Raw genomic sequence first — 22375 nt, forward strand, 5'->3', positions numbered from 1 at the left:
AAAATGAGTCTTTTCTCTTTCTCCTGTGCAGCTTGTATTATCTTGGCCTTGTCAAAATATATTCTCTAGTTAGAGGGTGGAAATATTTCCCTCCTGGCTCTCAAGTATTGATTTTCTCCAACACTCGGTTCTGTCAGTCAGGCAAAGGGGTGAAAGGTGAAAGTTCACCCAGCACTGCTTGTCTTTACCTTCCTATTAATGTCATGCCCTTTCCACATTTGATCAGTTTATGTGATCACCAGCCACACAGAACTGTTACTGCTCTTCTTTTCCTACAAGGACACATCTATGTTCCTGCTGTCTAGCTCCCGGGATGCTTATGCTCACACACCGGTGACTCCAAGCTGGTCTGCACTCGTATGAAAAGCAGGAGAAGGGCTTGGTTGTTATGCAATGCTCAGTGGGTGACAGGAACGCTTGTTCTTCCCTCAGCATTCAAATTCACCTTCGAACTGAGAAGGGAATGCGATGAATTCAATGATTTCCACGTCTGAGTCCTAGGTAGATAACCCCTGTCACCAAGGCTGGCAAGACACAGTTTGGTGCAATGCCTCTCTGTTTAGGTGCAAGTCAGGCTGGAGGGACAGCAGCATGCATGCAGTTCCCCTGCCCAGGCCGCAGAGGATGCTGCTGAGTTTCTCCATCTGGCCTCAAATTAGAGCCTTCACCACTGTCTACCGTCCTCTGAGCACAAACAAGGTTGTCTCTCCTGACACTTGCTCTCCAGTGAAACGAAGAGCTAGAAACAGGAGGGCAAGAGGGACAGATGGGTCCCATCAGAGAATGTTTAAAAGGGACCACAGCAAACAGTAAGGACAGGAGGATAAAAGCAATCTTCAGTACACTTCAGTTTTATTTAACACGAGTATGTACACAGCAATTTTAAACACATACAGAGTCTATTAAATGGAGTCAGCCGGAAATGTCTTAGGAGACATTTTAACTCATTCACTATATGCAGTTTCAAACATGACAACATTTTCATACAGGTGTCACATCATGTCACCTTTTGCTTGTAAATTACCAGTGAAGCCACATATGTCTTTATATTTACAAGGACAGATCCAAGTGCTGTGTCAACAAAATCAATAAAACACTACAAGCGTACTGGGATGACAATACAAAGTGTATGTACCTCAGTGTTGAGGAATCCGAGCTGAGGTGAAGCTGGGGACCATGGTTGTCAACACAGCCAAAGAGAGCATTATGTTCACGACAATGTAAATGATGCTTTTTCGTTAGTGATTCTTTGAGCATGAAGCTTTATGTGCTCTTCTGAATATACACAGGGCACAGACGGACTGGCCTGAACCTGGGACCAGAGGTTTGTCCTGTGGCCTCGCTGCTTTGTGCCCATCTCTGTGATGTGATAGCATCTGTTGTTGACCTCCAGTCCCCCATCTCTTTCAAAATGTAGGGAACATCTTACTTAAAAAAAAAATAACCCAAACTAAAGTCTGTGTTTGCTCATCATTCCAACTGGCTTAACTTCTCTCTCTGAAGCTCATAAAATAAATCTGTCTGAGCAGACAGCAGACTCTAGAGGCCACTGGACATTTCTCCATCTACATCAAATATATTAGCATGTTCACAAAAGTCTACACTGTACAGTTCTTGGTTTCTTTCTTGGAAGCTACATATATAATCATTATAAATACGATATACATGCATGTAAAATAAATTCACTTTTGAAAGAACCCCAACGTCAAAACCCAAGAGACAGTATAGAGTTGCCATCAATGAAAATAACATACATTGCTGGACAAGACACTGAGGGCATTAGCTTCTTCACACGTTCTTTGAAGGGCTGTAAACTATGTTCATTCACGGACCTTGATCCTACTTTTCTACATATTACATACACTTTGACAGTCTGAGTTTAAGACTAAATGTTCTCATCATTTTAGTTCCTCTGTTAATATTATATATTTCTCTGAATTCAATAACTTCTTTTCGATTTTTGTATATAATAAACAATCTTGTGTAACTAACCAATCAACCAACACACAAATCAGCCCCCACTAATACAGATCAAAACATTTAGGAACAACTCATACAAATCATTGTTATGGATTTTTTCTTCTATTACAATTAGACCAATATGACCTGACACAAGAGAAAGTGGAGCTAAGCTTGGCTTGAAGCATGAACACTTTCCCCGTAGTGTCCATTCTTACAGACTGACAGCCTTTACATTTTCTGTACACTCTGAACAATGTGTCTACACTGTTATGAGATTTCTAGGATGCTCATTTAAATTCTTTCCTAGTTGTTCTTTCACTGGTCAAACTTTGGAAGGCCAGGTTGAAATGCCTGTCCTATACATGAGATAGGACACTGTCCTATACATGAGAACTGTTGGTTGTGATGAGCCCAAGAGGAGGAGGCCTTCTCTGAGCAGGAGAACCTGGAGACACATGGGGGATACTCCACTATATAAATATGCTTGCTTCTAAACTTGGTTCTTTGTTGAAAGTCCCCTTAGAAGGTTGGCTATAGTCACTGAATGGTGAGTAGCAATGATCTGTATTTTAAACTATGAAACCTACTAACATTTCACCAGAAATGAGCATTTTGAAAGCTAGCTATCTAGAAAACTTTTCTAGAAGGAAAAAATATATGTAAATTTAATATTTTCTCATTAGGCTCAAATCAGAATTGGTGTTACTGAGAAGGTAGTGGCTAACTCCTTGGAAATGAGTAACTGCCTATCAACAGCTAGCAGAAAAAAAAACAATGTAAACATGGAATAGGCTTAGTAAACAACAGCATGTTTGGGAAATCCAAAGGGAAGTCATTTCAGTAACAAGGACTCCACCTCTCGCCAGCATCCAGGCCCGAGCTGGGTTTCTAGGCCTGGGAGTTCAATCACACGGGTTATTGATTCCCAGGCTTCTGTTTGCATCAAACAACAAGAGCATCTCCAGGAACCACTAGCTGTCCCCTCCTATCTCTGGCAGGGGAAAACTATGTAGTGACAGAATAGTCGCATCCTGTTGAGTGGTGTGTGCCTTTAAATCGCTAGGCTGCCCATGTGGAATCTGCCCCCGTGAAGCATGAGCAAATGACACAGACCGGCCCTGGCCCTGGCTGGCACTGAGGGGGCAACAAGCAAGCAGCAGTCCAGTATGAGGACGGACAGAGGGACATCAGCCTAGACAATCCAGGACCAACTGACAGTCAGGACAGCCGACACCAGGGTCAGACCATGAAGCGGTGCTCCTTGCCGTCATGGGCCATGAGGATAACATTCCGGTTGGAGGTCCAGATGAGGCGGGCCAACTTGAGGGCGTTGTGGGAACCAGGGGATGCAGGCTGCACTGGAGGGACCTGGTAGGTCTTGATGCAGCGCAGCTGAGGTGCGGAGTTCAGCATGCCAATGCTTCCTAGGAGTGAGGTGTTCATCTGCAGGGACAGGGGACACACACATCAATGCACACGTCAAGACCCCCCCCCGCCCCCCACAGAGAGTGGCTTATTTCTCCGCTGCTCCCCTCCAGCATGGCGGCGCACACTCAGTGTTGAGTTCTTTAACTCTAAATGACTCCTCTGAGCAGATTTCAAATTGTTATGACGCCATTGATGTGAGCACAGAAGCCTGGAGAAAATCTCCTTTGTGACTATAATGTGACAGTAAAGAGTCCATTGATCCCGAGGAAAGAAGCTAAATTAAGGCTGCTAATAAAACCATTCTATCAGACAGGATTTGTTTTATAATTAACTGAGGAAAGTGAAGTACAACCAAGCTATAGAGAGAGTGGGAGCTGCCTGGAACCACCCTAAGCCCCACTCCCACACCAGCCACCATTGCACCCATCTGCCTTTCCAAAAGCTCTGGAAAAGTGCGCTTGTGTGTGCGTGCGTGTGTATGTGTGTGCGCGCGTGTGTGCATGTGTGTGCGTGTGTGTGTGCATGTGTGTGTGCGTGTGTGTGTGTGTGTGAGTGTGTGTGTGAGAGAGTGTGTACGTGAGTGCGCGCGTGTGCGTATGTGTGAGAGTGTGTGCATGCGTGCGTGTGTGCGTGTGAGAGAGTGTGTGTGTGTGAGAGTGTGTATGTGTGTGTGCATGCATATGCGCGTGTGTGTGCGCGCGCACGCATGCGTATGTGTGCGTGTGTGTGCGTGTGAGTGTGTGTGTGTGAGAGAATGTGTGCGTGTGCGTATGCGTGCGTGTGTGTTTGTGTGCATGCATGCGTGCGTGTGTATGTGTGTGTGTGCATGTGTATGAACTTCATGTGTGTGTATATGCATATGGTTGGAGGTGAGAGGTCCACATCAGGTGTCATCCACACTCACTCTCTGTCTTGTACACTGGGGGCAATATCACGTCTCTCTTCCTGAACCTGGGCCTCACGAATTCAGCTCCTATAGGTCTCCCACTCGCCCAGGGACTCCCTTGCCTCCTTCCTCTGCCTACCGAGTGCTGGGATTTCAGGTGTGCTAGCACAGCTGCCCAGCATACATGCGGGTGCAGAGGATCCAAACTCAGTTCTTCAGCACGTTACCCACTGAGGCATCTCCTCGGCCTCCAGCTCCTCCTCGTCTTTGAGAGAGAAGTGAGGCACATCGCCACTCCACTCTGCTACCCTGCTAAGGTCAATTTTTTTTTTTTTTTTTGCCTTTTTGAGAATTTTTCTCGGTTTGCTTTAAAAATGTGATTTTTCTTAATCCATTTACAAAATGAAAACATGAAAATTATGGATCATGAACAACCACATAATTAGATTAAGGTGCTGAATATCAAATAATTGTTGTCTAGGCGGTCTGGATTTGGAACTACTGAGTTTGAAGGTTTCTTGAAGAGCTTAATATTACTTAAACGACTTCAATATGCATTATTTGTGCTACCATAAATCATAGAGAGAGCATTCTGAAAACTGGAAAGAAGCCTTAGGAATAATCTTCTTCCTCCACACTAATATTCGCTTCCTATTCCTCTGGCGACTAAAGCATCTTCATCTCCACGGACCACGTGCTTGCCCTGTGAGCAAAACACACCTATGAGGGTCCAGCTGCAGCACGCACGAGACCCGAGGTCTTCGGACCTTTACGATGTGCGACTGTGGTACCATGCTCTGAATCTGGATCAGTGCAAGATACAAGCCATCCCTTTTCCAGGCTTCTCGGCAGCAGGATGGTGTCAGAGGGCGTAAATCATGGCATCTCTAGCTGGGTGCGAGCAGGCTCCGCTGACATTTTCACAATTTAAATCATCTTGAGTAATAACCCTTTTAAGATGACTAATGTTACTGATTTTCCTGCATTAATAATAGTGCCGAACACAACACGAGAGGTGAAAAAAATCACTAGTGTACGAGGTCACATTTTAAACCAAATGTATGGTCATCATTAACTCCTTCTGCTAAAGTTCAGCCCAATCAAGTGGCAGCTCACCTTCATCCTCCCAAGGTCTCTTTCCTCTTTTTTCCTAAAAATCTCCATAAGCCTTACTGCTTCCTGGGGGTCCATTCTGTTTTAAATGCAGTTAAGGATGGTGAACTCGATTTGCTAGTCTCACATCTATAAAACCTAACAGTATATAATTAGTTCTCTTATAGAACAGATCCAATTGATCCAGGAAATTGTTAGTTAAAATTAACTGGCATCAACAAGTGTAGTATGCTTTAAAGATATATGATTTCTCAGTTGATGAATAGCTACAAAGTATTTTAATCTCTTATTGGTTTGTTATGAGAATATTTATGGAGCTTGAGTTCTGCTCGAGGCTGAAGATGTAAAGGGCATAGGATAGGCCTTCATTTTTATTCATTCCTTGAAATGAAATTTACAAGAAAAGGACTAAGGGCTAGAGGAAGAGAGTATCTTGTAGACATGCTATAGATGGACACATTTTATGAACAAGCCATCATTATATCTCAGCTCCCATCCAAAGCTGAGTCCTTTTGCTCTGCTCAGTGCCTGGATCAAAAAGCCTTCCATCTTAGAACAGGGCATGCCGAGTTCTCAAAGGCACACACTGTCAGAAGATGAAGACCCACACGGTCACTGGATTTCACTTCTGACCTTTCCCTACAACCCTTCAAAGGAGGCCCGCTCTTAGTTCCCGGGATGAGGGGTAATTCTCAATGACACAATGAACCATTCTGCTAATCATCACCATTACTTTTTTATTGATTGATGTCTGGCTATAAACTATGATAAACTCAAGGAAACTTAAAACTTTGAGTGAAAGATACATGAAAGTACAGAATTTATCAATATTAAGCATTTTTCCTTATTATAGAAACCATAAATACTATAAAAATTTAAATAAAAGTATAAAAAAAACCTCCCTAAATCTTACTTTCTTGTGACAACCACTGTTAGCATTTTGGTAAACAACTTTTGGATCTTCCTAACACTCACTCATGTACACTGCACACACATGCAGTGTATATACACATAAAAATCACACACATACAATCACATGCATGCTCAAGCACCTGGCATACATATGCAAACTATAATACAACCATACACATACACACACACACACTGACTCTGTATTAATACGCACCATGTGTGGACATGTCATATGTACTCTCAAGCAAGCAGCCTACACTTATGTGTACACTGTATGCAATACTACACACACATACCATATGCACATTAAAATACCTTATACTTGTACACATTGTAAGCACACACGACATACATACACACACAGAAATCACATTAAGAAGTAGTTTCACCATCTGCTTTCCCATTCAACAACATGCTAAGGCAATCTTCATGCTACAACTACAGATTTACATCCCTGATTTTGAGTGGTTGAGTAGCACTCCACTGGATGATGGAGGAAATTAAGAAAAAACCAGTATCTATGTAATTCATTAACATTTTTGAAGTACAATATTTGTTTGTTAGGTGGTATTGGTAATTTCTGGAGAGAGTTAAGAATGTTTTCCATTAGCAAACTCTCCTAGCCGTTATATCAAACAGACACACTGAAGTGAAATATTCAAATTGTAGCAATGTGGTGTGTGGCTGCTCACCATGCTATTTAACAGCTAATTATATAAACAGACTAAAACCCAACACTGGCTTCTCCCTTTCCTTTAGACATATGCAGTACTATACTACTTATGTAAAGATTGTTTTCTGAACAAAGAAAAATGCATAGATATAATTAATCAAAACAAGGGAATATTTTAATGCCTTCCCCAAAGTAAGTAATGCTGCATACAAACCTTTTACTGAGTCTTACTTGAGTAATTACCTAACCAATATTTCTCATTAACACTCATTTCTCAGCAAAGATTTTATAGCTGATAGTTTTAGTAAGGCTTTGTATTAATAAGACTTCATTAACTTTTCAAAATATATTATAGTTCACTTCCTGGAATGATCAGAGGTCTGCTCAGATAGCATTAGACCTGAGACATGTGTGCACATCAGTAGAGCAGCGGGAGATTACCCCACTGCACTGTAGACTCTCTTTAAAAAAACAAAACAAGCAAACAAAAAATGTCGCTACAGTTCTGAAGAGCTGTACTGTTCTCTTGGACAGCCAGAAGGATCTGCTCGCATGCCTTCCATTTAAACTTGGAGCAATGTGGGAGGTGACCACACCTTAAGCTCTGATGCTGTGGGGGGGAGGGGAAGGACCGGGAAGTGGCTGAGCTGTCTCCTGCAGATGGCACCAAGCAGCCTTTGGAGCAGGGGGTCTTATGGAGCCATGTTCTGAGCCAGGCTCAGATGTTCTGGAAAAAAAACCAGAAACATCAGCGAGTCGGCAGAGAGGGACTAGATAAGGAGTCAAAACTGCACCATCTTGTATATGATCTTGGCTTCTAAGATACGAATGGGCGCCCATGTGTGGGTGCAGAGTCTGGATGGGAGTGGAGAATGTTTGGAGAAAACAATGAACAAATGTCAAAAAAAAAAAAAAAAAGAGAGAGAGACTTGGCTTGTCCATTCTTAATAAAAAGGAAAACATGGGGAAACTAGTCCCCTTGAGAACAAGGCTCTGGACTTGCTAATCCTTATCTCTGCAGTGTGTGTCAGAACCTAGCACCTGAATGCATAGGCAATGCGTAAGCACTCATCCAAGACCCAAGAAAAATAGGACCTAAAGGGGAATGTGCATGAAAGTGCAGATGGCGTAACGGTGGCCGCTGCGCCAGATGTGAGCAGGAGGAAAACACAACTGGCCAAGCTCTCGGAGGGAGCCATGCTCTAAGCCCATCTGTGGATCCGTGGACTCGGATTCGTGGGGCTCACAGTGGAAATGCTGGTCCTGTGGTTGCTCAGAGTGAGGAATGGGTGAGGTCTCTGATAGATGGAGTTTAATATGAGTTAATTAAGGTGCTGGAGACACAGTCTAGAAAAAGGGATAATGAGAAAATACCCTGGAAGGCTAAATGAGATTAAAAAGGAGAAAAAGGTTCTGACAGATTTGAAAGTGTCACATTTCAGTAGGGTGTTGTTAATTAAACAGTTTATTGTATTTGCTTTACATTTTATTAGCTATTGATTTTGCTTTTAAATCATCATCAAGTTGTGTTAAAACCTTGTCAAAACTTTCATTTTATTTCTCAGTTTTTAAAGCTATGTATGTAGTGCACTTGCATCCTCCAAAAATGCAGTTTTCAATAAAATGTTAGCATAACCTCTGGTGGGAGGGGTCTTCTTAATATTGTTCTAATTGTCAAAACTAAAGAGAGTTTAAAAAAGGAAGAGGAGATGGCAGTAATTAAACATTTAGTATGAAATAGTCTACTATAAAAATTAGTTGCTCAAAATTATTTAGTTTAAATAATGTAAACATATATATGTACATATGTGTGTGTGTGTGTGTGTGTGTATATATATATATATATATATTCTCACATATATTACATGAAGTTCCAGATAAAGATATGCAGGGTTTTTTTTTAATATCTTGAATAGTTTAAAAATTAAGAATGTTATGTGAGTACCAGCCTGGCAGTGCATGCCTATAATCCCAGCACTTAGAGATGGAGGTAGGAGGACACTGAGTTTGGGACCAGCCTGGGTTATAAGGGAGACCATTTCAAACAAAGCAAAACAAAACAAAACAAACTAAACAAACAACTTAGCACTCAAGCCAAAACTCAATGCAAACAGAAAAAGAAGACCAGGGGACATGCTGAAATAGGACAACACCCAGTGCCCGTTGCTCCACTAGAACATCCAAGGACTTGTTAGAAACCTATTGTACCTCCAGGCCTGAGTGCAGCTTCCTGGGATCCGTGCCTACCTAGGCCTCACCGTGTTCTTCCTCCACCGCTCACGGCTCCACTAGGTGCTGCTTGCTCGGGAAGGCTCCCTACCACTCCTCCTCAGATTCTCTGTACTATAACCACTTGCATGCTTGCCTGTGTTTCCCTTAGAAGGAAGCCCTGCGGCAGCACAGCAGCGGCTCTAACTAGCAGTCTAGCAGACTGCTAACTGTGCTCGGATCCTGCACACATACATACTCAGCAACTGAACACCCAGCATCAGTGCTAAGGAAGGCACAGAGGAAGGCTGGTAGACAGGCCCAATGCGTGGATTTTCCCACCCCACACAGCACACAGAGCAGTACAGATCTAAGACTTGCTTACCTGCCAAAAGGAAATGTGGCTGTCAGTGTTTGAGTAGGTGGCAAGATAACGCCCATCAGGAGCGAAGGACACTGCAGTGATTGGTCCCTTGTGTCCATGGATAGTCTGAAATGAAATTCATGGGCCATCAGTGACATGCATTCCAAGTACTTCGGTGAACATACTCAGTGCTGAATAGGTGATATCATAGGCACTGGACATTGTAAACTGCAACATTATTTATAAAATCAGGTTATAAAAATGAAAAACAGTGAAGAAATTCCTCATGTCTGTAATGGCATTAACCTTGTTTCGAGGAGTGGGTCTGTCTTCCACAGTTTGAACGCATATGAACCCAAAGAGAAAGTGCATATTAGTGAACAATCCAGACTTTTCATTGTTTTCACAGTAAATGGTGTAATTTTTGCCACCAGTGAGAAAGGTGTGGTGGTTTACTCTTGGTTGTAAATTTGATGACATCTGGAATTCTCTAAAAACCATCTGGCTGGTTACTCTGGTTCTGGTTTGTTTCTTTAGTTAAATCTTTGAAGTGGGAGGACTGGCATCTAATCTAGATCTCTCAGGTGGGAAGACATACCTTTACTATCAGTTGTTTGATCTGGGAAGATTCACTTTTAATCTGGACCACGCCTTCTGCTGGCAGGCAATGAAGAGGACACATAAAGGAAACTTGTTCTCTGCCTGCGGGCTCTGGCTCACAAGCTCTGCAGCTCGTATTAGAGCCTATGTTTTGGTGGGGGGGGGGGCTGGATCTTAGTGTACACTGAAGACCAGCTGACACATCCAATGGTGTGGTCTGAACAGCGACTGGATTCTTAGACTTTCTATTGGTAGACACCCATTGCTGAACTAGCTGGATCACAGCCTGTAAGCCACTCTCATAAATCCCCTTCACGTAGAGACAGATTCATTCTGTTTGTTCTGTTCCTCTAATGAACCCTGACTAATAAAAAACAATCACCAAAAATTATCCAGGAACTTACTCATCTGAAGTGAAAGCCAAGCAAAACTGCATTATAATCTCCTTGCTCTGAAACAAGTGAAAGGCTAATTTAACTCCTTAATAATTACACAATTTTCATGCTTTGTCCTTAATTTGACACCAATAACACTGCGCTTAAGTGTACACAGCAACAATTAGTACACATATGTACAAGTGCGCACTGGAGATACATGCACATATAAATCATGTTAACAGGGACAGTCTTGAACCTGTGCCAATAGCTATCATTGATTTAACCATGAATAATGAAAAGGAAGGTGTATTTTAGAGCAGTTCTCTGATAGAGCATTTTACCTCTCATACACCTCTGATAGGTGTATTTTAGAGCAGGTCCTTACCAATAAAAAAACACACTCATCTGATGAGGTTAATATTTATACAAAATACTGCATGCTAAGGAAATTAGAATAATAGTGTAAGCGAGACACATCAGCTCTTAAACACCACACCTTCACTATGCTAGCTAACACCCAGAGCTTCTCTTTGTCTGTATTGGAGCAGGGAACGAATCTCAGCGGGCAGACTTATGATGTCATTTGGGTCATACATGCTGTAAATTTTTATAAGAGATTTTTATATAATTCATATATCTGAATGTTCAAGTGAGAAAGATAGGGAGGACAGAAAGACATGAGCCAAGCACATTTCTTAATGGCCGTTGCTAGCTTCTTTTCTGTCATTTGATTTGATGGTCAAGGTACTCGAAGAAAGAATGTTATTCTGGTAATACAGGGCTGGGCTTTGGGTAGCACAGGGCATGGGAACTGGGTCAGATTGTCTGGTTTGCATTTGTCTCACTACTTATTCACTATGGAACAAGGTCACATTATCTTTTTTTTTTTTAAAGATTTATTTATTTATTATATGTAAGTACACTGTAGCTCTCTTCAGACACTCCAGAAGAGGGCGTCAGATCTCGTTACAGATGGTTGTGAGCCACCATGTGGTTGCTGGAATTTGAACTCAGGACCTTCGGAAGAGCAGTCAGTGCTCTTAACTGCTGAGCCATCTCTCCGGGCCCCACGGTCACATTATCTAACCTTAGAGTACCAATATCTATAGGATAGGGAAGATGATATTGATAGTGATAGTGACTGTATGCGTGTCAAAAAACTTTGTGACAATTAAATGAACTAATATACATATGGCAACCATCATGATTCTTGGCACATAATAAACTCAGCAAATACTATTGACATTTTCAAAACAGTAAGTGTCTAAAGGTAGTCTGGCTGCTTTTTTTAATGTACAAATGGGCATCAATGTCTTGTCATGTGTGTTTTTCCTCTAAAGGTATTAGTATACTGAAAAGACAGAGATGAGATGAAGAAAATAGTTTACTTTTGAAGTTCTAGGAGGAATAAGAGAAATTCTGCAATTATCCCAGTCAGAAGACAGAATATTACATGGTCCAACCCGTTGCCTACTGAAAGAAAAAGATCTGAGTGACAAGATTGAAGTGAGCAGCGGTTATTCACATTGTATCTAGTAATAAATATTTCCTACCCAATCCTCTCACCATAGTTCTGTTCTCATCTATGTGGTTGAGATTCAAACAAAACATTTTGTTACTTTTAGCAAAGTTAGAAAAATTTATGAAAGTGTGTAAAATTTTGTTATCATAAATATGCAAAAGATTTATAAAGAATTGAGCATGTATTTGAAAACAGCAGATAGATGACAGATTGCTGGATAGACAGATAGATAGATAGATAGACAGACAGACAGACAGACAGATAGATAGATAGACAGACAGACAGACAGACAGACAGACAGACACATGGCCTACATGTCACAGCACCAAAATCTTGGAGACTGAGAAAGAAGTGTCTACTTTGGGAGGAGCATGGCAGAATCTGGAGTAATAAGGCAGATGTATTTTGACATACTGGGAGCTCTGCTCCATGTCCACAGAAGACTCAGTTATGCCTTCCATTGGGGCACCTTCCCAGAATGCACTGCAACAAGCAGAGGACAAGTGTGCACCTCATGTTTCAGAAGCACGAATACGGGAGATGCCTGAAGTTAATAAAATGCCTGAACCAAGTGTCCACATGTCTATGGAAGCAAGAGAGATTGGAGAGGGACATAATATTCAGGGAATGCCCAGGGAGTAAGCACAGAGGCCTAGAAAGGCAAGAACTAGCAACATGGACACTCTCTTAGTACTCATCCCACTTAATGATGACCATGAGTACCACTGTGGGTCAAGCTCTGGTCACTCTGTATAATGTTTTTTTTTATTTTACATATTCATATTTATAGCAGACAAATCAGAAAGGGACATGGAAAGAAAGAGCTCATGTCTTTCCAGGATCCCAACACAGGAAGTCACAAATTTCATAGCAGGCTGTCAAGGAGGTAACTTCATAGCAGAGTGGAGACAAAGACAGACAGCCGTCCTTGCTGGGAAGGGAAAAGGCTCATTTAAACACAGCCATTGCAGATGAGCTCAAAAGTTAAGATGGAATTATATCCAAGGAAAAAATATTTCCTGTTCTTTTCTTCCAAATAACCAACTAAAGAAAATTTCAGCTGATATTTTGAGTCATCAGTCTGCTCGAGGAGACAATGACAATCTCAGCAAGTCACTAAGGTAGGCATTTACTTAAATCCATTAAACAGAGCATCACCTCACTGTGGCTGCCCACACGGCTTAGACTATGACGTCACCAACAGTGCATCGTCTGATTATGGCCAGTCACAAGGCTCAAGTGGACTTAAAGACCACTGTATGGAGCCTGCTCCTGCCTTCTTGAGCAAGCACTCCTAGGACCTTGGGAAGCTGCCAAAAGGACATCTTTTAGTTTTTCAGCATCAAAACCTATTTTTACAGGCAGATTTATATATCTAATTTTATCTTAATCTTGAACTTTGTCAGTTATCGATGGCTATTACATTTTACAGTAGTAAATATATAACAAACTAAAGACTTTCCTGTGTAATTCTAAAAACAAAAGTCATACCATTAGAAATTATGAAAGACAACAGTGAGTTGAAATGAACTTGACTCTCTTTGCAGATATGCATACATATTTGGTTCTTCACTTTAATGTGCAGATTCTTTTACTAATGATCACAATGACCAATTGTGCTCTACTCTAAGTTTCATCAATTCATGGAATCATAAGCTAGAATCAATACAAGATACACTGGATATTCTGCTGCAATTTCTTCTAGTAATATACTGTATCTTTAATCAGCATTCCCTATAGATTTCTCAAAAAAAATTTATTTCAATGGGAAGTGAATTAAACATCCTATTACTGAGATTAACTATAGAGGAAGCTGTACTTAATGCTCTTAAATACAGGGCATGTGGGAGACATGTATGCTTAAAACTTCATATCTTTAATGCAATCATATTGCCTAATGAGGAGCAAAACTAAAACCTAAAGTTACTGGTAGAGCCTCATTATAAAGGTGAAAGCATAAACATTTATAGCGCGTTCACTATTCCTAAACCAGTGGAATATTATTCCCTACAGAAAAAAAAATCAAAAGGCTATATTGCTTATGTCATGAGGATTATCAGTATGTAGATATTGAAGCACTATTTAATTCATCAATGTCAGTTAAGTTTATCCCCAAATGACATATAAATCACTGTTAGTAACTGCAAATGGACAAAAGGGCTATAATTTTTTTTAAAAGAATAGAGTCCATTTGCTTGGCTTCTATCTTATAGTAAAACTTATGGTAGCTCACTTTATTGTATTTATCTTAAGTCTAGTCCCATTAAGATATTAAAGTGATACCAAATATACCTGTCTTCTGCTTAAATGTCTATTTGTTTTAATCGGTGATAGAAAATAATTCAATTCACTAGTTCTAGTGCATCCTGTTAGAAGATACTATACAGGTTGACCCTTGCTCCCGACTTGGCATAATATATAATCAAAAAGCACCACCTCAGCCTCCTTCTGAAAAGAAGATAAAGAGATTTTTTTTTAAAAACCACACATTTTTCAACCTTCACGTGTGTTTCAAATCATTGTACCTGGCTTATGTGCTGAGACTGTGGGAAGGAACTGAGTCAACAAGAAAGGCCGGCTCCCTGCAAGCCCAGAGAGCTTGCTTTCCACTCTTTCCTTTTGTCTGACACTGTGTGTGTCTATCGAGAAGGAGGCAGGCTATGAATTTTATCATCATTCTTTCTTTTTTTTTAATTCAATATATTTTTTATTTACATTTCAAATGATTTCCCCTTTTCTAGACCCCTACTCCCCGAAAGTCCCATCAGCCCCCTTCCCTCCCCCTGTTTTCCCACCCACCCCTTCCCACTTCCCTGTTCTGGTTTTGCCCTATACTGCTACACTGAGTCTTTCCAGAACAAGGGGCCACTCCTCTGTTCTTCTTGTACCTCATTTGAAGTGTGGATTATGTTTGGGGTATTCCAGTTTTCTAGGCTAATATCCACTTATTAGTGAGTGCATACCATGATTTATCTTTTGAGACTGGGTTACCTCACTTAGTATGATGTTCTCCAGCTCTATCCATTTGCCTAAGAATTTCATGAATTCATTGTTTCCAATGGCTGAATAGTACTCCATTGTGTAGATATACCACATTTTTTGCATCCACTCTTCTGTTGAGGGATACCTGGGTTCTTTCCAGCTTCTGGCTATTATAAATAGGGCTGCTATGAACATAGTAGAGCATGTATCCTTATTACATGCTGGGGAATCCTCTGGGTATATGCCCAGGAGTGGTATAGCAGGATCTTCTGGAAGTGAGGTGCCCAGTTTTTGGAGGAAACACCAGACTGATTTCCAGAGTGGTTGTACCAATTTGCAACCCCACCAGCAGTGGAGGAGTGTTCCTCTTTCTCCACACCCTCGCCAAGATCTGCTGTCTCCTGAATTTTTAATCTTAGCCATTCTGACTGGTGTAAGGTGAAATCTCAGGGTTGTTTTGATTTGCATTTCCCTAATGACTAATGAAGTTGAGCATTTTTTAAGATGCTTCTCCGCCATCCGAAGTTCTTCAGGTGAAAATTCTTTGTTTAACTCTGTACTCCATTTTTTAATAGGGTTATTTGGTTTTCTGGAGTCTAACTTCTTGAGTTCTTCATATATATATTGGATATTAACCCTCTATCTGATGTAGGGTCAGGGATACTGATATCCCCAGAAATTCTTTTATTGTTGAGAGTAGTTTTAGCTATCCAGAGTGCTTTTGAATAGCAACAAAAACAACAGAAAGCCCACATACACATGGAGGCTGAACAATACTCTACTCAATGACACCTTGGCCAAAGAAGAAATAAAGAAAGAAATCAGAGACTTTTTAGAATTTAATGAAAATGAAGGCACAACATTCCCAAATCTTTGGGACACAATGAAAGCAGTACTAAGAGGAAAACTCATAGTCATGAGTGCCTCCAAAAAGAAAATGGAGAGAGCATACACTAGCAGCTTTACGACACACCTGAAAGCCCTGGAACAAAACGAAGCTATTTCACCCAGGAGGAGTAGAAGACAGGAAATCATCAAACTCAGGGCTGAAATCAATCAAGAGAACCATACAAAGAATCAATGAGTCCAGGAGCTGGTTCTTTGAGAAAATCAACAAGATAGATAAACCCTTAGCCAGACTGACCAAGGGGCACAGAGAAAGTATCCAAATTCACAAAATTAGAAATGAAAAGGGAGATATTACAACAGAAACTGAGGAAATCCAAAAAATCATCAGATCCTACTACAAAAGCCTATACTCAACACAACTGGAGAATCTGGAGGAAATGGATAATTTCCTTGACAGATACCAAATACCAAAATCAGGACCAAATAGATCATCTAAACAGTCCCATAACCCCTAAAGAAATAGAAGGGGTCATAGAAAGTCTTCCAACCAAAAAAATCACAGGACCAGATGGTTTCAGTGCAGAATTCTATCAGACCTTCAAAGAAGACCTAACACCAATACTCTTCAAACTATTCCACAAAATAGAAACAGAAGGAACACTACCCAATTCCTTCTATGAAGCCACAATTATGCTGATACCAAAACCACACAAAGATCCAACAAAGAAAGAGAACTTCAGACCAATTTCCCTTATGAACATTGATGCAAAAATACTCAATAAAATTCTTGCCAACCGAATCCAAGAACACATCAAAACGATCATCCACCATGATCACGTAGGCTTTATCCCAGGGATGCGGGGTTGGTTCAATATACGGAAATCCATCAATGCAATCCACTACATAAACAAAGAAAAAAACCACATGGACATTTCATTGGATGCTGAAAAAGCATTTGACAAAATTCAGCATCCTCTCATACTTGGAAAGAACATGAAATCATCATTCTTTCTTACGAACTGCTTCCTCTCTTTGCCTATAGAAGACACACAACTAAATGGATCCATGAGAAGCCATGGGCACTGAGGACTGCGGAGAAGGGCCGCTGACTAATGTGGCAGGACCAGCATGCTCCTGGCTGAGGTGTCTGCCCAGTCTTCCTCCATCCCACCCAGTGAAGAAGCCAAAGCAGCTCTGTGTTCAGAGGTTTAAACTCCCGCAGTGAAATCCAGGACAGGGGATGCTTCCTTGATCGCTGTTGCCTGACCAGCAGACCCTGTGTACTGCCACATGTCTGTAAGACAGCTAGAAATCTGAGCTCCCTTTAGACTGGGCTTTCTGTGGGTTGGTGCTGAACTCGGAATCTTCTTGCTTCAGCCTCCTGAGTGTTTCAATTATAGGCATTTGTCAGTACACCTGGCTATGGAAACACACACACACACACACACACACACACACACACACACACACACACACACACACACACACATACACACACACAAACTTCTAGTCCCATCTACTTTTTTAGAAGTACTTGTAAAAAAATCTTGAACTCCCTTCCCTTTAAGGAGCTATCATGAGTCAGTGGACATGCTCTTTCAGGCTTCCTTTATAAGAGTTGGCATTTATTATAATTGCTTGTGTCTGTATTTGACATGCATGTCGAGAGGGGTGCATGGAGCATGTGTGAAGGTCAGAGGACATGTTTGTGGAGTTGGTTCTTTCCTTCTACCTGCTTTTGATTGTTTTTAAAAACAAGTTCTGCCTATATAGTTCAGGCCATCCTGGAACCTGCTATGTAGGCCAGGCTGGCCTCAAACTCACAAAGCTCTGCCTGACTCTTCCTCTCAAACACTGGGATTAACCATGTGTGTCACCAGGCTGGGCTCTCCATCTAACCTTTAACATGAGTTCCAGGGACCTATCAAGGATCCAGGCTGGTGCAGCAAATATTTTTACCTACTTACTAATCATTTCTGCAGCCCATCTTCCAGACTTTGTGTTAGTGCATCTATAAAATCACAAAATTTATCAGTCTTTTTTCTAGAATGAGCAATTTTGAAGTTCTCTGTGCCAATTTTTTAAATAGTGCATTTGTTCCAAAAATCAGAGTTGTCAGGTGACTTTAAATGTTAAAATAGTAAGTTTAATACTACATGAGACATGTGTGCCTCCCCAAAACCATGCTGTGCCTTATAACAGGAGCAATAAAGAGACATCATTTAATGCAGGAGAGTTGCTTTTATGACTTGGGATAGAGACTAGTTGTTTTGGTTTGGTTTCCACAATGATGAAAAGCAATTTGGAAAAGAAAGGGTTTAATGGCTTTCAGGTGAATCATGAAAGAAAGCAAGACAGGAACTCAAGGTCAGAACCTGGGCCTAGAAACTGCAGCAGCCAGCATGGAGGGATGCTGCTCCTGGCCTGCTCCTTATGACCTGCTCAGCGACTTTCCTGCTACAGCCCAGGCCCACCCGGGTGCCCAGAGATGACACTGCCCACACTGAGCTGGGCACCCCCATAGCAATCAACAATCAAGACAGACATGTCCACAGGCCAGTGTGATAGAGGCAATTTGTCAAATGAGATTCCCTTTCCCCAGATAAGCCTAGGTGTGTGTCAAGTTGACAAAAATATGACATTAGTCACCTTTGTGAAATATTAAAGGATATACAGTATTTTAAAGGGGACAATTCTTTCAAAAGGAAATATAGCCTTCTGTTAAATACAGGGATATGCTAGCTTAACTTAATGTTAAATATAAGCTCTTCTTATATTTATTTTGTTTACATTTCTGAATATACACTGCCACCCAAAGTCCTCATACACATAACATGATCATTTATTTATTATCATACACTGGAGAAGTTTTTCTATGTAGTATGTTAGTGTTTTGATCGAATAAGAATTCCTAAGTTTGTTTGGAGCTCTGCAGAGTTATCCATCTAAACAGTGGTGTAGACAGTGCTATGATTTCCAGGTCGGCTCTAGAAGCCATTGGATCCTTAGTAGCTGAGGATCTACAGTCCAGTTCACTCTGCTAAGCAGAACTGTGAACAGTGTCAGTGAAGGAAACATTTCCTATTCCATGTCAGACAACAGGAACCGAAGTATCTGCTGCAGGAACCAGAAATCTTAACATTTCTAGATATACAAGGGACATCTCCATGTGTTATTTATGTGTGGTGGGGGAGTTATGGCATGTGCAGAAAATAGTAAGATTAATTGTCTTACTCTGCTAGACATTTGCTTTGCCCTAACTTCCAAGCTAAAACCAGGGAGACTCTTTTACCTCCTCCTAATATACTTTGGGTTGGTATTAAATTATGGGATTACTGTAAGGGTAGATAGGAAACCTTGGTAATTTTCTGGCTATAAATTGTGTGTATGTGTGTGAGTGTGTGTGTGTGTGTGTGTGAGAGAGAGAGAGAGAGAGAGAGAGAAAGAGAGAGAGAGAGAGACAGAGAGACAGAGAGAGACAGAGACAGAGAGACAGAGAGCAAGGACATGGACATACTGAAGTACACAGAGGGACAGCAAGACAGAAAGAACATGCCACCAGAGGGTGGAAGTCTATCCTCAGGAAGGTGGTGTCTATGAAGCCTTCAGAATGGCTAAGATTTGTAGCTGAGGAGCTAAGCACACTGAAGACAGGAGGAAGGGCTTGCGATTGGTGCTGAGCATGTGTGGTGAACCCACGTAGAGAGAACTTCTCTTAAACCCAATGAAAACAATGCCTTTAAAACTCCTCACAGAAGAGACTGTGTTGTCTCAGCCGTCATGTTCTCCACATGATTTAGGCACCAATCATCAATGTCGTACTCAATACTACAGTGAGTCTTAAAATTTTTGCTGTTGGAGATTAAAAAAAACATGATTGACATGGCTCATTTTGTGTTTTGTGTGTGTGCATGTGTGTGCGCGAGCATGTGTTTGCTTATCTATCTGTCTTTGTGTAGATTTAAAGTTGACACTGGGTGCCTTCCCTGTTCTCCATGTTTTTTGAGACAAGCTGTCTCACTGCACTGGAATGCACTGGTTGAGGACACTGGTCAGCCAACAAGCTCGTCTCTACCTCCCTATCCCTGGGGTTTCAAGAGTGCACCTCGCAAGTAGCTGAACACAGATCTTCACACTTTCATGGCAAGTAACCCATCTCCCCAGACCCCATAATCCATTCATTTTTTAATACAACATAAATAACTCCATCTTCTCATTGAGTACTTATAGAGTAAATATCAGAGTGTTAGCAAACATACTAAAAAGTAAGAATGCTTTTTAAGGATATAGGGGAAAGCATAAAAGATTATTTCCATATTTTAATATACACCTTATTTCAAACATAGATGTCTTGGCACTGGTGTACTGCTCAGCGGTGTAGCATGTCCTTAGCAAGCATAGAGTGGTGGCTTTCATTCTCAGCACACACACACACCATCACCACCAACAACAAAATAAAATCAAAACAACAACAATAACAACAACAAAACAAAAGCCAAAGTGAAACACATACTAGTCTTAACATGAAACGGCTTTGCTTTGGAATTCTGCTTATAAAAATTCTTCACAAATTTTAAGCACTGAAGAAACAAAAATCACAGAATGGCTAATTACTGAAGCCTGGTTGTGCTTGAGTGTTGCGTCTATGACTCCTTTAGTCAGTTTGCACAAGTTCACCTCACCAGCGTCTCATCACTATTTATCATTTACTTGATATGTCATCAAATTTAAATTGTGGAAGGATAAAGTTGCAGTAAAAATGTATATTTTACTTACACAAATAAGATAAATGGCTAAAATTTTAAAAGTTAAGCTCCTTGCACTGATGGTTAGAAATGTTTAGAATGTGAACTGAACTTTGGGTGGCCGTAAATCCAAGGACAGTAGTGAATGATTTTGCCCACAGTGTATAAAATACATTTATCACTGAGATGACATGCTGGCGGCTGCCAGTCAGTATGTCCCTCATTTGTTAGGGGCTCTCCCGCTGTGACTCCCTCATTACCCGTTTCTTTCTTGACCAAACTTAATCCAGAAAAAATGAAATGACAGCTGCAGTCACCCAAGTGTTACAGAACAGTTTCCAAGTGTGTGCTGTGCGCAGAAGCATCAGACCAGGAAACGAGACAGCCGACAGGTTCCCTCCCCTTCCTAGTCTAGGGTCACGGTGGGAAGAAATATTTCAAAAACAGAGTCTATTTTGCTTACGATTGGGAATGCCCCATTCATTCAGTTAAATAACTTACGCTTTAGATACACACTGTAGAACATCTTGGGTGATTTAGAAAGAATATTCAGCTAAAGTCTGAATCTGAAAAAGGCAGAGCCTGGACTAGGTGCTTTGTTTCAACAATTTACTTGTATAATATATGCATGTCTGAATGCAAATCATAGTTAGTCATGGGCTTGGCTGTTTAATTTCTGACCCACCAATTTCTAGTGCTGGTTTGAGATAACTCAGTGTACAGTATTCAGTGTACATTATTGCAAAAGCTGGGAAGCAATCACAAAATGCTAAACTCTCTTCCACCAAAGGGTAGAAAAATAAACTGCAGGCATGAAGATGGTCCCTATAATCACTGTTGTGTGAATTCAGTGTCTCTATCAAATTCTGCTCTGATATAAATAAACCCACCTTTCTAGTCAATCCAAATCTGGGATTCTGTAGGTACAAGTTTAGTATCACTTATCAGCAAGGACACAGTTTGAAATAAAGGTTCATGGATGGATGTACACATACATGCTGAGTTAAATGATCCAGGCCCCTCCCATAGCCACACGAACACATGAACATAGGCATGTGCACTCAAGCATGCGCTCACACACACACACACACACACACACACACACACACCCATTCTGGCCTGGGGTGATGACAAACCTGAATGCATTGCTACTATTCATCCAACTATAGCCCCATAACCAGGACAGCACATTATAATACCCCGTGAAAGCAGTTACACACATGTATGAACAGGAAAATACATCAGAAAATAATAAATTGTGTGATGTGATACTTGTGCTGCTACTGCCTGGAAGTTGTGCGAAATGAACTCACAGAAGGCTGGCTACTTAGAGCAAGAGGCTAAAAGGCTGCGTTGTGGAATGCATTTTCTAGGTTCACCAGGCCCCAATGGATACTGCTCCCACCATGTCCCTTGGGGAGCCTTAACCACAACCTACCGACTCAGCTAGGAAGCCTTTCCTGTAAGTCGGCTCCAAGTGCGCCTTTCCTAGAACTGTGGTCTATCACTCTGCAGTAGATCTGTATATGTCACAAGCGACAGTGTTTCCTTTCCAATAAGCCATGCATTTTTGCTCCATTTATAATACTACCTACTAATTCAGGATTGCTTGGCCAGAGGATTCTTAGCATTTTCTAGCTCTAAATCTAAAATTATTTCTTATTGTCCACTCATATTTATATTCAACCAAAAAGGTAGAAAGTATTTAAACAAATCCCAGAAACTCTAAGTTCAAAGTTCTATGCATAAGAGAA

At 41.1% G+C, this 22375-nt stretch overlaps 2 protein-coding genes across 3 annotated transcripts in view; one reads left to right on the top strand and one right to left on the bottom strand.

The window, feature by feature from the left end:
- Positions 1 to 22375, top strand: part of Nars1 (asparaginyl-tRNA synthetase 1) — a 581145-nt gene that overhangs the window by 510674 nt on the left and 48096 nt on the right. The gene's annotated exons all lie outside the window — the stretch shown is intronic.
- Positions 836 to 22375, bottom strand: part of Wdr7 (WD repeat domain 7) — a 283494-nt gene continuing 261954 nt past the window's right edge. For both annotated transcript variants that reach the window (XM_052201384.1, XM_052201386.1), the window contains 2 exons: positions 9568 to 9672; positions 836 to 3405 (listed from right to left, as the gene is read on the bottom strand). In XM_052201384.1, the coding sequence (XP_052057344.1) occupies positions 3202 to 3405; positions 9568 to 9672 (309 nt within the window). In that variant the 3' untranslated portion in view covers positions 836 to 3201. The remainder of the gene's footprint in view (positions 3406 to 9567; positions 9673 to 22375) is intronic.

This window comes from Apodemus sylvaticus, chromosome 13 (assembly GCF_947179515.1).
Source record: "Apodemus sylvaticus chromosome 13, mApoSyl1.1, whole genome shotgun sequence".
Classification (NCBI taxonomy): domain Eukaryota; kingdom Metazoa; phylum Chordata; class Mammalia; order Rodentia; family Muridae; genus Apodemus; species Apodemus sylvaticus.